Source organism: Nyctereutes procyonoides, unplaced genomic scaffold, assembly GCF_905146905.1.
Source record: "Nyctereutes procyonoides isolate TBG_1078 unplaced genomic scaffold, NYPRO_anot_genome, whole genome shotgun sequence".
Taxonomy (NCBI): Eukaryota; Metazoa; Chordata; class Mammalia; order Carnivora; family Canidae; genus Nyctereutes; species Nyctereutes procyonoides.
In genome coordinates this window covers 78,686,802-78,701,370 of record NW_026575140.1, presented here as the reverse complement: position 1 = coordinate 78,701,370, position 14,569 = coordinate 78,686,802, and the positions used below count along the sequence as shown (strand labels likewise).

The window sequence follows — 14,569 nt, the reverse complement described above, 5'->3', positions numbered from 1 at the left end:
CCCAGACCCACACTTCCATTGGGGCATCAGATGAGTAGGTGGGAGGGGACACAGCATCATCTGCCATTCAGAGACCAAAATCCTTGCCAATCCCAAGGCCATCGTCTGCTGCAGGATGAGAGGCAGGCTCAGCTCTCAAGACTGTCCAGCCCACACTGACCCCACCCATTCCTTATACAACAGGCAGAGGGAAAAGAGAAGCAAACAGAAGGTGGGAAAGAAGGACAGGGATGGCACAAATGGATGAGGAGAGCACTGTGGCGTGGAGTAGGGGCAGAAGAGGACACACCATAAGGAGGGGGGCGATCAAAGAGAGACAGGATACAGATAAATGAAAACCGAGGCAGAGCTAACAAGAGAGACACAGAAGTCAGCCCAGACAGAACCAGAGACCCCCACCCCGACCCCGACCCCCACCCGCTCAGACTCTGGGGCACATGAAGGTGAGGGTGTGCTCTGGAGGACCCAGCCCATCCTCCCCTCTCTTGAGGTGGTCATGCTGGGGTTCTCTCCCTCCACTGACACAGCCCCCCGACACTCAGGAGTGGTGGGCTTTGGGACAGGAGGGGGGAGAAAAGTGAACCAAAGGCAGAACTTGCCAAGCGAAGCCACTTACGCACAGTGCGGCCGGCAGCATTTCCATCCTACCTTTGCTGTGGCCATATCAGCCGGCTCCATGATCTCTGCTTGGCCTAAGGAGCAGCGGCACCATCCAGAGAGAAAAGGCAGAGTCACAAATGTCCACCCCAAAAGAACAAACCACCCCTCTGGAAGGTCAGGGGAAATAAGACAGCGGATTTCTATTCTCTGGCCCCTTAGGATGTCCTCTACTGTGGGGGGGGGCACAGGAAAGAGGCTTGGGGTCCCCGGCAAGTCAGGGGGCTGCCTGGGTTCCCACAGACGCTCACACATCGGGCTGAGTCAGGGGGCGTCTCCCCTTGCCTGGGACTTCTTCCCAGGAGGCAAGCGTGGGTCTCCCAGGGCTCCCCCTGCTGGGGCCAGAGCACGCACGGAGATGGAGGCCCTGCCCTCCCATCACCCGGCCAACTGGTACCCACAGGTCAGGAAGAGGGGAGCGTGTGGGCAGAGGCCAGCTGGCAGGTGCTGAGCAAGTGCTGGGGGTAGCGGGTAGGGAGGGGGCTGGGGGGCTGGTGGGGGCGGCTGTGAGAACCTCAAGAAGGAGGTGCAGGCACTCAGATGGAAGCAGGAGGTGCTGTGCAAGGAGACGCCGGAGCCACAGAGCCGGAGCCCCGCACGGCTGGGTCGAGAATGCAGGGGGAGAGGAATTTGCCGGGTGAAGCCACTCACCTTGCAATAACATTCACACTCACTGAGGCCTACACAGGAGCCAGGAGCGGGCGGTTCACACCCCCCCAACTCCACTCCCAGAGACTCACAGCCTCTGTCTAAAGGTACATGAGAGCAGCCGGCAGCCTGGCTGGATCTGCAGAGGCCCCTGGCTCTCTCCGAGCAGCCTGATTGGAGGAGCAGGATGACTTCATCCGGCCCCATTCATCACTGTAGGTTTCCTGCCCAGCAGGGACAGGCCGCTCTGCTTGCAGTGACTACAGCTTCCTCTCTGGACCATTTTACTCTGGCAACCTGGGATAGGCTGTGTCAGCCAGAGGCCTCTGTGGGGGGAAAGGGATCAGAGCACCCCAAGCCTTACAGCAAATAGGGGAACAGGCTGCTCACGTTTCAAGGAAAGTGCAAAGCCTCCACTTAGATAAACCACGGTGTGTACATTCGCTGTGTGCATTGGCTGGTGCCGGTGCCAGCACAAACACAAGAGAGCAACACTCCTCAAAACCAGCAAGGGATGAGCTTGTGTGCTCTCCTGAACCACTGCCCCTCCTGCCAAATCTTTAGACATAGTCTCCCAATCAAAGAGAATAACCTATGCAAAAGCAGGTCAATATCGTCCAGCTTCCCTGTGAGCTCCAGCTCTACTGGCTCCTCCAAGGTGCCAACCTGGGTTTGCTGTTAAGATCCTTGATTCCTTGATGCTTATGCTTTCGGACCCACAAAATGTTAAAGGTGGGAGGGACTTTAAAGCTTTGGCTCCGCTTTTCAAATGAGAAAACGAAGACCCAGAGAAGAGTAAAAAGGTCAAAGTGAGGCCTGCCAACACTCCTTTCCCTATTCCAGATGGACTCATCCCTCAAAAAAAGTGAGACCCTGGGAGAAATCATACCCTTTGTTTAACTCCCCACCCTGCCGCTCCCCAATCCAGCTCCCAGAGCTCAGGAAAATCCAGCACAGCAACAGTTAAACAGAGAGATTACAATGTAAGAGAATTAAAATAGGAAGGCAAGGAACCTGTGATCACTCACCCATCCCTGTCTCCCTCTTCCTTCCTTCTTCTCTCTTACCCGCTTCTGTTCAAGCCTGATTTCACAACAAAACTGGGCATTCAGCTGGACCCACACGGAGCAGGGAAGAGCGGCCCCAAAGCATGACACCACCAACCATTCTAGTAGTTTATAGGGACTCTGTGCATCTGCCTTAATGACAGAACAATGACAGTCACACTCCCATTTGTCTGGTGCTCCAGGGTATTTTCATATCTGCTGCCTCATTTGATACTCGCTGGAACCATGTGAGGTAAGTTGTTCTCCCTTTCAGAGATAATTAAACTGAGATTCAGAGACTTTCAGTGACTTACCCAAGGTCACACAGCACAGCAAGAGCTGGCATTCAAACCTGGGTGCACCGTCACCAAAATCCCTTGCCACTGAACACTGTGCTGCAACATCACCCACCAATTCATCTCTCCCAGCTCCACGTGTCCCCCTTCCTGTTCCCATTATTACAGACTCAGAGCAGATAAAAACCTCAATTAATCTAATATTTCCCTGGGGGACCCCCTTCCTCTTTTTTTTTTTTTTTTTTTTTAGAAGATGGCAAACTGCAAGAAAATGCATTATCAGACAAAGGGCAAAAAAAAAAAAATCTTGGGCATTATCCAGAGGTTGGTGTATACATTTAGCAAATCTCCTGCATCCAATGGAAACAGCTTTGAAAAAGAATCATCAGGGGCTCCTGGGTAGCTCAAAGCAGTTAAGCCTCCAACTTGGGGTTTCAGCTCAGGTTGTGATCTCAGGGTCCTGGGATCAAGTCCCGCATAAGACTCCTCCCAAGAAACTTGCTTCTCCCTCTGCCTGTGTCTCTGCCTCTCTCTGTCTCTCATAAATAAATAAAATCTTTAAAAAAAAATGAAGGGAGGAAAGACATGTGTTCCTGGTTCTAGCCACCATAAGCACTGAGTAGATCATGTCTCCCTTACCTACCCCATCTCACTCTATTATCCAAGGGGCACAAAAGTTCCATAAAACCAAATGAGAAAGGACAAGAGTAAAAGTAGTAGAATATAGCATTTAGGCCAATGAATTGGTTTTCTTTAACTCACTGTCCCGTGGTTCTAGATACAATCACCTTGAATAGGGTGTGGGGCATTGTTAGGATGGCACTAGAGGTATCCCCTCAGAGCCCGCACAAAAAAACCAGAAGTGTGTGGCCTGTGCCAGTTCGACACATGTCACCTCTGCTCACAGGCCTGTAACGTTCCTTCTGGCTATCGCTCTGGCCTGCGGTCCTCTCTGTTCCTGGGCTGACAGTTAAGTGCACAAACAGATGGAGAGCAGAAGGCTAGTACCCACGAAGGAGGATGTTCTGTTTCATCAAAATCATGCGGGAATCAGACCCGTGTTAACAGGGCTCCATCCGATCTCCCAAATGACCAAGCACCTCAGTTCTTCACGGCGCCCAACCATCACACAGCCCCGGACGGTGCACACAGAGGACAAGGTTTCGGAGGGCGGCTAGGCCAGAAGCATGCATGTGTGTTCTACAAGGCACTTTCTACATCCTGAACTCCTGCCACGGGGAGAGAGCTGCTAGCTGCAGGAAGGACAACGCACAGGTGGGGCAGGGCAGGAGACAAGGGCATAACATTCGGTTTCAATGAGAAAGGGAAGAAGCAGTATGTCCCAGAGTCCAAAGATGATTCCAGGAGGAAAGACAGAAAAGAAGACACTGAAAGGAAAAAAGGGAACAAAATGTGATGCAGGGGATCTAATTAAGAAGCCGCTGGACCCACACCTCTGCTAACCAGAGGGGAATCCATGTAAATAATTCCTCATAGAATAAATAACTCCTCTAGCCTACTCATTTACTCTTTGAACGAGAGACCCAGAAGCTTCCTCTTCTGCAACTTTGTTTCATTCCATTTTGCCTAATATTTAGTGAAAAGATGGAAAGATGGATAGAGAGACCGAGAGGAGGATGGAAGGGCAGGGAGCTCTTTGCGGTGTCATTTATCATGACATCGTTTCCTCTCCAGGGGGATCATTCACACTAATTACTTTACCCCAGGTGTTATATTCTAACTCCTTAATCACGGTACTTATGTAACACGTTTAAAACCCGGATACCTGAGGAGAGGCTAGAGTGAGTTCTGGCAGAGGTCGGGTAGGGTGTGGTGGGAGGTCCAGGCCCCCAGCTCCGCACACACAGCTCGGAGGAGGCTGGCCATGCACCTGCTTCTGGAGGGAGAGCCTCCTCCTCGGCCCCGGTGGGAGGGGCTGTGTGCAGCCTGCAGGCCCGCGCCCCGCTGCACCATGGGAGGTGTAGTTCTCCGGGCCCAGGGCCAGGCGCAGCCCTCTGCACCGGTCCCCAGCCCTCTGCACTGGTACTCAGCCCTCTGCACCAGTCCCCAGCCCCCACCTGATGGCTCTGCCTGCCCCGAGGCCACAAACTTTGCCAGAAAGGCACCAGTCCTCCTCCCTGGAGTCTGACTGTAGACAGAAGGGACGGTGACGGAGCAGGGACAGGTTCGCAAATGACAAGGAGCCCAGAAATGCGAAGACCTTGAAAGGTCACCTGATGTCCTTGCTCCGTGTGTACCGAAGATGATGGCTTCTCTCTCGAGAGGAGAGACAGAAAAAGAAAGAGGAAGGGAGAATGAAAAGCAGATGAAGGGGACAAGGACTGAGTGTGTGTGTGCTCCCACCACCCTGCACGTCTTGATTCAGGGGCTGGAAGGTGACCTCTCCTCTCTCCCACAGTCGGGCCTGCTGCCCAGGATGCCTCTCGAAGCCACTCTGCTCGGGTATGAATTCTGACTCAACTGCCCACCGGCTGTGTGACCGCGGGCAAGTCACTTAGCCTCTCTGTGCCCCCAGTCGGCATCTGCAAGGCAGGGATGGTACTCAACTCAGGCTACGTGAAGAGAGCATATATAAGGTGCCTAAAATTGTGTCTTAAGTGCTCCGTATTTCTTTTTCTATTATTCAGCGCTTTGCCACTGTCTTCCCCAGATCCAGGTGACCTCTCCTCCCCCCGAGAGCACAAAATTTTATGTCCCCTGCAGAGCTGACAATGGCAGAGGCACGATGGACACAAACCCACCTGCTTTGTTTAGATGACTAAAGACATGAAAATGGGGGACGAGGGTTAAACTATATGTCGCAAGTTGAATTTAAATAAAGTTTTAGGGCACCCTGGGTGGCTCAGCAGTTTAGGGTGGTCTTAAGCCCAGGGCCTGATCCTGGAAACCTGGGATTGAGTCCCATGTCAGGCTTCTTGAATGGAGCCTGCTTCTCCCTCTGCCTGTGTCTCTGCCTCCCTCTCTCTCTCTCCCTCTCTCTCTGTCTCTCATGAATAAATAAAATCTTTTATAAAAATAAAAAAATAAAGTTAAAAAAAATTTTTTTTAAAAAAGGGAAAAAACTGGGGGACCGGGGAGAAAAGGGGCAGAAAAGGAATGAGCACAAGAACTACAACCAGAGACACTTGCAGGGATGCTGAGCGGCCGTGGACACTAAGGGGGGGCATATGGGGGGGGTGGGGGAGCAAAAAGCCATCAAAGAACAGTAAGAGTCCAGGGCCAGCCCGTCAGCGGTTGCTGAGGGAAGCTCGTATCTCATGTAACCCTCCTGAGGGTCTCTGCTGGTATCAGCCCCCTTCTGCCTCTAAATTCCTCAGGGTAAAGCAACAAGACAGGCAAAGGGAGGCCTGCCTCCCTCTGCCACCGGCAATTCCTGAGACCTCACAGGTGTATCAGTGATACCCCTCAACCGCAGCCTCTAGAGCTGGATGGGGCGGTGCTACATAGGGGTTCAGAGCTACGGTCACGTCAGAGCGGTGTGATCTTACCCAAGTTACCAAACCTCGCTAAGCCTCGGTTTTCTAATCTATAAAATGGAGGTAACAGTCATACCATTACATAGCAAAATGGTGAAAATTTCAATGAGAGCCCAGTGCCCTACACACACCAGGAAGAGTCACTAAATGTTAACTAAAGCAAATAGTGAAAGGGAATATAAGGGAAGGGAGAAGAAATGTGTGAGAAATATCAGAAAGGGAGACAGAACATAAAGACTTCTAACTCTGGGAAATGAACTAGGGGTGGTGGAGGGGGAGGAGGGCGGGGGGTGGGGGTGAATGGGTGACGGGCACTGAGGGGTACACTTGATGGGATGAGCACTGGGTGTTATTCTGTATGTTGGTAAATTGAACACCAATAAAATTAATTTATAAAATTAAAAAAAAAATAAAGCAAAGCTGTCTTCCGAATTCCTACCTTAAGGGCAGTCAGGGGTTTGGGAACAATGGGAATTCTGTGAGGTCCTCTAATCTCCCTCCATCTGCACTTAGTGCTCCTGCGAAGCCAGCACCACGGCTCTGGTTACATGAGCCCTTCCCTTCCTTGCCATCTCCAGGCCCAATGAGACCGCCTCCAGCCAGCAGCTGGTGCTCGTGCTGTACTTTCAGATGACAGATTTGTCCAAGTACTTGGAAAATGAAAAGGGTCACCAAAGCATAAGGCAGATCATGCTCGTACGACACCCCCCAACCCTGACCTCCCCCTCCCCACCCTCTGGCCCCCGCTTTGGGCTTTGGGGGTTTCCTCCCTGCCTACACCCATACCTAGACCTACAGCCAGCCTAGAGAGCACTTCAGAGCCTTTCACAGCCATTCAGGGTGAGAAATGTCTAAGAAGCCACAGGGTTAACTGGGCAGGGGACTGCAGTGAGGGAAGGGGGCGAAGGGCAATGACACTGCGGTGCCTGGTAAATGGGAGCCACATGCATTTCCACGGTGCGCACACACACCATCCCACATGCTGCAGAGGCAGAGAATGGAAGGTGCGAGGGCTGTCCGAACGCCACTGAAACATCCCTGGATGCAGGCCACTGGGGAGGCCGTCTAGGGACTACTGGTGAAGCTGAGGGAGAAACCAGACAGGATGCCTGAGCCCCAGACAGCGCAGCAAGAAGCAGCGGGCTCGGGGACGCCCGTGGGCAGCAGGTGCATCCCCCGTCCCCAGCAGCTGCCAGAATGGGCCATGGGAAAGGTAAGCAGGCAACCGAGGGGCAGCCTCCCAGACTGGAGTGATCTCCTACTGCTTTTGGGTTTCTTCTAGGGAACCGGGACCAAGTTTGAAAGTTGCAGCTATAGATCTCGGCCAATTCTCGGCCAGAAGCTGGGGGAGAGAAGCAAAGCCAGCACACGCACTTAAGGGGAGATGTGCGAAGGGGAGTGCTTCCAGAGACTGCTACCCTCTCCAGACTGCTGTGGGCCCCAACCCCCCTCCAGGGATACAGGCTCCACCACAAGGGCTGTTGCAATCACATCAGAAAACAAAACCAGCCCCTTAAGTCACAGAAGCTGGGTCGGGTGGGGAAGAAAAGAAGGGGGCGGGGGGGGGGGGAATGTCCAAGGAAGAGCTCACTGCCCCAGGAGAATCTGAGTAGAGGGTCTAAGGAGAACATACAAACCCATCTGCACAGCTCCCCTGGCCAGCAACTCTGCCTTTTCATTGGCAGGTCCCTTCTCCGAGCATCCTCGTCCTGTGAGGTGGGAGCTGTTGGGCCAGGTGGAAGGTCCTGCCCTCCACGGTAGGAGTGGAGCCCAGGCCACTGGACCTGCCCCTGCCTGCTACCTCACACTGGGGTCACCGCTTCCGGAGGGGCCAGGGGGGCCACTCTCCGCTCCAGCAGAGCCCCTGACAGCACGGGGTGCTGGCGAGCCCAGCGGAGAAAGAGCAAGGGAAGGAAAAGAACTTTTGGAGCTCAGGCTAGCACCTGTAGTGGCTTCACCTGGTACCTGCAGAGAGGTCAGAGAGGCCACAGTTCTGTTCTGTGGTTTAGACATCATCATGAACAGAAAGAAAGCATCAGAAACGTACCGGAACTTTCCTGTAAGTAACCTGCCTGTTAAAAGCCTATGGTACTTAGAATCCACATCGGGCTCCCTGCATGGAGTCTGCTTCTCCCTCTGCCTGTGTCTCTCTTTCTGTGTCTCTAATAAATAAATAAAATCTTAAAAAAAAAAGGCCTACAGTACTTAGAATCAACAAGGAAGAGGAAACATTAAAACAAAACAAAAACCCAAACAAACAATTTGACTCTCAGGCACATTTAACTGGATCATTCTGAATCACTGGGGTCTATTCCCTCCTCGTCAATCTGTCTCCTGTTCCACCGGCTTGAAGCTTTACAACAGACCGTCTTCACTAACAGACTGGCTCAGACAGTTCGAATCTGGAGCTTCCGGTGCAGGAAGCTGGTGAAGCAAGATCCATCCGACATGAGGAAAAGCAGAAGGTTCAGCACTGGGCCCCAAGGGTCCCAATCGCCACACGAATGCTTTCTCAAGGGGAAGTCATAAAAGGCTGCACATAAAACTTGACCTCTGGAGGTGAGTATCAGATCTGTCACTTGGAAGGAAGGACGGGGGACAATCTAGGTTCCTACAGGCCTGCTGTTATAGCGAAGTAAGAAAGCACACGTAAAGCACAGTGCTGAACACATAACAGACTCAAAATAACATAATAATACCTCAGAACTTGTATTGTGCCCACAAAGTACACAGACATTCTGTGTTGCTTTGGATTTGCTCCTCATCTTTGTACATTTTCTGTAGTTTCCCATAACTCAAAGTTTTCTTTACTGACCGAAACCCCCAATTAATTTCCTTAGCAGGTTTCCCACTAAGGAAGTTATTCAGAGAGAGGCAGGTAAACACCCGATGTAGGTACTGGAGAACAAATTCACAAATGAGGAAGGTGCAGAGAGCATCAGCCTTCTTACACCCCTCCTTCGGGGATCTGTAGGTAGATCTGTAGATCGATGCTCCACCCACCTTATTTATAAGGACAACCGACAGACATTCTTGGCCTCATTCATTGTTTAGGATGCCAAAAAAAAAAAAAAAAAAAGGAAATATGGGTGTTTCACTTCTACAGGGAAAGGAGTTAAACCGGTCCAGCTGTTCACTCTGTGGCTCTCCCCCCTCCCCAACAAGTCTGTCCCAGGGTCACATTAATAAACTCAAGAGTTTCAAAGTCTAGCCCTCAATTCTACTGGCTGACCTACCTGTCCAGCTCACCTAACAAAGACACAAGGGAAGGAGCTTCTGTGTTTGGGTTTGAGGGCCAGGTGGGGCAGTACTTAGTCACTGTCCTCTCATTCAGCCCCCGTTCCAATCTCTGGACCATGTGCTCTGGGGCTTATGAGGGGTTTTTCCACATTTCTTTTTTCTGTTTTTTTTTTTTCTTTTTGGTTTTTCCACATTTCAGTGAGAGGCTTTAACCTTCAGACCAGGTATTTGTGCAGAGGGATGGGGGCCAGCAGCGAACTCTTAGGGCTCACCTGCCAGAAGGTTAGAAGAAAAGAAGCATTGAGCAATCTGGAAAGTTGGTGACAGATAAGATGAAATGATAAGTTTACATATCCCCACCCTGCCCACCTTTCTCCCTGCTGCAGAACAGGGATTCTTGGGCTATGCAGCAAAAAGGTAAGGGAAAGCAGAAGCGATGCACTGATACCACTGTCTCTGAGGGCTGGGCATAAAAAGGCGCCAGGGGTCTGCCAGCAGTTCCCTAAAAGGGATGCCACGGCCCAGGAACGGGACACTGGGCTCTCAGTGTCCCATTACTATTTACTATATTAAATTGTGTACTTGACGCTAGCTAGAGCAGGGACACAGGGCACGTTTCTCAGAGCATGATTCAAGAGAGCCCCTGCGGCAAAATTGCTTGGGACGCCTGTTACCTGTGCAAATTCCTGGGCCCAGCCCAGTCCACATGACTCAGAACTGGACAGAGGGGGCCCAGGAATCTGCACACTGGTCAAGCCCTGCATGTGATCCTGAGTCACTGGGGTCTATTCTCTCCTTGTCAATCTGTCCCCTGGTCTCGCCAGTAGGTACATGAACGCTTATTCGTGCAACACAGGAAGAAAGAATTAGAATTCCTATGCATATATCTTTTTAAGATTTTATTTATTGTGCTCGCTTCGGCAGCACATATACTAAGATTTTATTTATTTATTCATGAGAGACACATCGAGAGGCAAAGGGAGAAGCAGGTTCCTCGCAGAAGCCCGACGTGGGACTCGATCCCGGACCCCAGGATCTCGCCCTGAACCAAAGCAGACGCTCAGCCACTGAGCTACCCAGGCGTCTCCGGAACTCATATGTATTTAGATTTCATTTTATCTCATCCTTTTAAAATGTCTGCTTATATAATAAGCAAAATATTTAGTACAGCAGTGCATGCATATAAATACATTCACATGTACATATTTATGCATATGTGTGCGTGTATAAATATATATATATATATATATACACACATTTTTTTTTTAGTGGAAATAACTCAAAATTTTTTTACCAGTAAGGGTTTGCAACCAAGCTGGAATATCAACTGCTGGGATCATGACCTATAGCCTAGATGGGAAAGTGGGCGTGGTCTCTGCAAACAGGTGTTGAGCTCATATTATTCATCAGTAATATGCAGAGCAGGGCAAGCCGGAGGCGGAGTCTCCGCCTGAGCACCCCCACCACCCCCATCCCCCCACCAAGCTGTCATCCACTCACATTCCTTCTCCACCCCAGCTGGTAGGCTGGTAGGAGGATGGGATTTCTCCCGGCAGGAGGCGGGGAAGCTAGGGAATGAGGGTTTACCATCTGCCTGCCAGTTGTCCAAATCTAGATTCCCAACTACGGCATCAGCAGAGATCACGCCGTCTGCTGAGCTATAATTAATACCCCCCTTTCTCAGGCAGGAAAGGAGAAATGCTGCAGTAGGAGAAACACAGAGCAGGTGATGGTTACACCTGCGGACAGTTCTGCTGACAACACCAGAAGCAGCCGGGCCTGCACACTGGGAACTTGGGGGCAGGGGGAAGGCAGGAGCGCCCACTTGCTTCTCTGCCCGGACCTAAAATAAGTTCTTCTCTCTCCTCTTCCAATGCCAGGCGTGCAGGCTGCCCCGGGCCATGCCAGCCACTAAGCATAGAGGTCTATGAATCCGAGGAAGGAGGCCACCTGAGCGGCAGTCACAAACCTGCGACCATGACCATGAGGACATCACCAAGATGAATAGACACAGAAGGGCTAGTCAGCAGCCCTCCTTTTGGGGCACAGTCACAAGATCCCAGGATTCATGTGCTCAATACTCATTTAACAAAGCTTTACTGAGCACCTGCTGTGTGTCGGGCGCACGCTGGTGAATGAGGCAAAGCCAGCAGCCCCTGCTCTCAGGAGCTTCGGGCCTAATGGGGGACATGTGACAAGCAGGTCAACACATAAATACGGTGACAACGTGATTAGTGCTTAAGACAGAAATAAGCTGGGATGGTGAGGACCGGGGTTTACATGACTGGCCTCGCCTGGCCACTGCCCACTCTTTCGTGCTTTACCCTCATCAAGCTCTCCGACCGACTGACGACAGACAGACAGACAGACAGACAGAAAGACAGATAGACAGCTCTCAGCAGCTCACATCCCCCCTTCCACCTACTGGAAAGCAGGCTTCGCCCCAGGCTACCGTCTGCTGACAAAAACACCACCCCTCCCCGTGTCAGACCCAGGGCTGAGACCTTCTCCATTCCATCTCAGTGTGACCCCCACCCCCCACCCCAGCAGCCTCCAGAGTGGACACAATGGCCTCCGTTCCTAAGGAAGGAAACATTCGAAGAGGATGGGATGATTTGGTGAGAGAACCACGGCCGGTAAGCGGTAGAGCCAGAGCCCACCCGAAGGTCACCAGGTCTTCAAAGCTGCTGAGCTCCCCAGGACCCCAGGGGGAGGCGGCCTCTGCCACCAGCACCGCACCACAGCGTCGGGGGACCCTCATTCTGCCCTCACCTAACCTGCAGGGCCCGTCCCCGACAAGGCCGCTCGTGAGACGAGGGGCTCAGTCTCTGTTGATGCCCTCGACACATCTGGCACGAGAACACCCCACGGAGACAACCCTTATCAAAAGATGGCTAAACACTCACAGGCATCCATGCCTGTGTGTGCGTGTGTGTGTGTGTGTGTGTGTGTGAGAGAGAGAGAGAGAGAGAGAGAGAGAGAGAGAGAGAGAGAGAGAGAATTCCCAAGATCCAATCATCCACCACCCCGCCAGCCCCGATCTACTTCTGCAATCCATTCAGTCTCTCGCCACCTTTCATCCACTTACCCCATCTTTCCTTCCCCTTGCTGCCCTATTTCTCTTTGCAAAAAGGTACCTAGAAACCTGCCCGTAAGCTCACACGCCCACCCCCCCTCCAACGCCCGCCAGCCTTTGAGTTTAGCTCCCTCCTGGGGGCTGGAACCTCTTTCTCCTCCAGGATACCTGCTCCCCTCTGCCTGTCACCGGCCCACACCTGGTGTCTCGGCAGACCTCTGGACGCGGAGCAAAGTCCCCAGTGACTACCTCTGAGAAGGGAACAGGTGGAGTCCGTACCCCCCAATACCTCACTCATGGGTTCCCCATCACTGGAAGAGAATCATCCACACCCCCAAAGACACCGGATAGAATACACCCTTCTCCACAGCACCTTTCTCTTGGGGCCTCCGAGCTCTTTGCCAACTGAGGTAACTGACCCTGAGAAAGGAAAATCATCTCTGGCCGGTACGAAGGACCAGGAGAGCCAGGAACCTCCTTGGCAGCACACAGTAAGGCCCAGTCAAGCCCCCCATCCATTCCGACAAAGGGCCACACAGCCTCTCCGGGCTGCACCCCTCTACCCCCTACCTTCGCCTCCTGCAACAGATCCCCCCTCCTCCCTCGAGGACCTGTCACCTGCCTGGCAAAGAACGACAACAGCCCCAAACATGGGAGCCAGCCCCAGAAGCGATCCTGCCTCTGCAGAGAGGCCCCAGGCCACCCCCGGCCAGCCCAAGGGCCAGGGCCTCACGCTACAATCTCCAGGGGCCCTCCCTGTCACCTACTTGGCTCGGAGAAAGGACAGCTTCTTCCTCAGGGAGGAGACGTGGTAGTGACAGGCCTGCTTGACAGCCGTGCTGCAGGAGACCGTCTCGGAGTGCAGGTTCTGTACCATGCTGGGCTCAGGGCAGGGCCCGCCACATGGCAGCGGGGACGTCGGGGGCCGGGGGCTTGCTCCCGCAGCTGCCCACCTGAGTTCATGCGCACCGGCCCTCCCCGCCCTGATGTTCCATCCAAAGCACAGGCGGGTGGGGGGCCCGGGGCGGGAGAGGCCGGGGCTGCGCGTTACCAGGATCCCCCCTGGCTTCGGCCCAAGCCACAGCTCCACGCAGAGCCCGCCTCCATCTTCCAACATCTGGCAGTGCTCTGGGCCCTGGGTGAGTTCCCTCCTCTTCTCTGTCCTCAGGCAAGGAGGACGGAGCTCTACCTGCCTGTGATGTCAGCCGCCGGGGCTCGAGGGGGGGTGGGCCCGGCAGGCACGGCTCCCAGAGGGTTTGCGACTGGGCTCCTTCCTCGTGGCCAGGGAGCTGACTGGAGAGGTCACCTGAGCAGCCACGGGACGTCAGGGGCCGGGTAGGCGGATGGAGCTAGAGTGCCCTGGAAATGTGCTCTCTGGGGACAATTTCTGGAACAAAGGAAGCCGAACGAAAAGCGTCTCGGTCCAGGTGGCTAGACCTGAGCTGAAATCAGTGAGCCTGCACTCGGGCCTTCCTTCAATTCCAGACGCTTGCCCTCTGACCTCAAATTCCATTACCTTGCCTGCTCCAGGTGTTGACTCATGAAGGCCACACGCATCTGCTGAGCACTTACTCTGTGCCAGACAGAAGAGACCTAGTTTCCGACCTCCAGGGTCTCGTGGGCTGGCGGGGACACAGAGAAGTGGACCAGACAGTGCATGCCACAGGGCAAGTCCTGGACAGAATGAACCCCAACCCACCACCCCACCTGTATGCACAGGTGCAACAAAACGTGCCCTCCCTACCCCGACCAGAAGAAACGAGGGTGAGTTCCAGTGGGACCCGTGAAGTCGTGAATGTCTTTTAAGCTAGGTGGGAGAAAGGGTGCCGCAAGAAATCCCCAAATTAATTACACCCAAAGCTCACACCATTCTCATTCCCTCCCCCCTCCCCCTTGATTTTAGGAACTAATCCTATTTCCCATCACAAGGAGAAAAGAGATCCTGCTGCTATTGACCTTCTCGCCTCACCACCACGTCGCATGTGAACACATTTGCATCCATATCCCTTATGATCTGTTCAAGGCCAGTCTTCCCACCTGTGATCAAGACCTTTCCTTGCCTCTTCCGAAACCCCGCTTCCTGGTCTTCAGTAGTTGAGGCAGCTGACC

General features: G+C 53.0%; 1 protein-coding gene across 6 annotated transcripts in view; it reads right to left on the bottom strand.

Moving 5' to 3' along the window:
- Positions 1-14,569, bottom strand: part of GRAMD1B (GRAM domain containing 1B) — a 179,728-nt gene that overhangs the window by 107,467 nt on the left and 57,692 nt on the right. Inside the window, exon 3 of one of the 6 annotated variants that reach the window (XM_055306285.1) lies at positions 6,677-6,794. The exons of the other annotated variants lie outside the window; for them this stretch is intronic. Within the exon in view, the coding sequence (XP_055162260.1) occupies positions 6,689-6,794 (106 nt within the window). The 3' untranslated portion in view covers positions 6,677-6,688. Of the gene's footprint in view, positions 1-6,676; positions 6,795-14,569 lie in introns of those variants that run through there. 6 annotated transcript variants of the gene reach the window in all.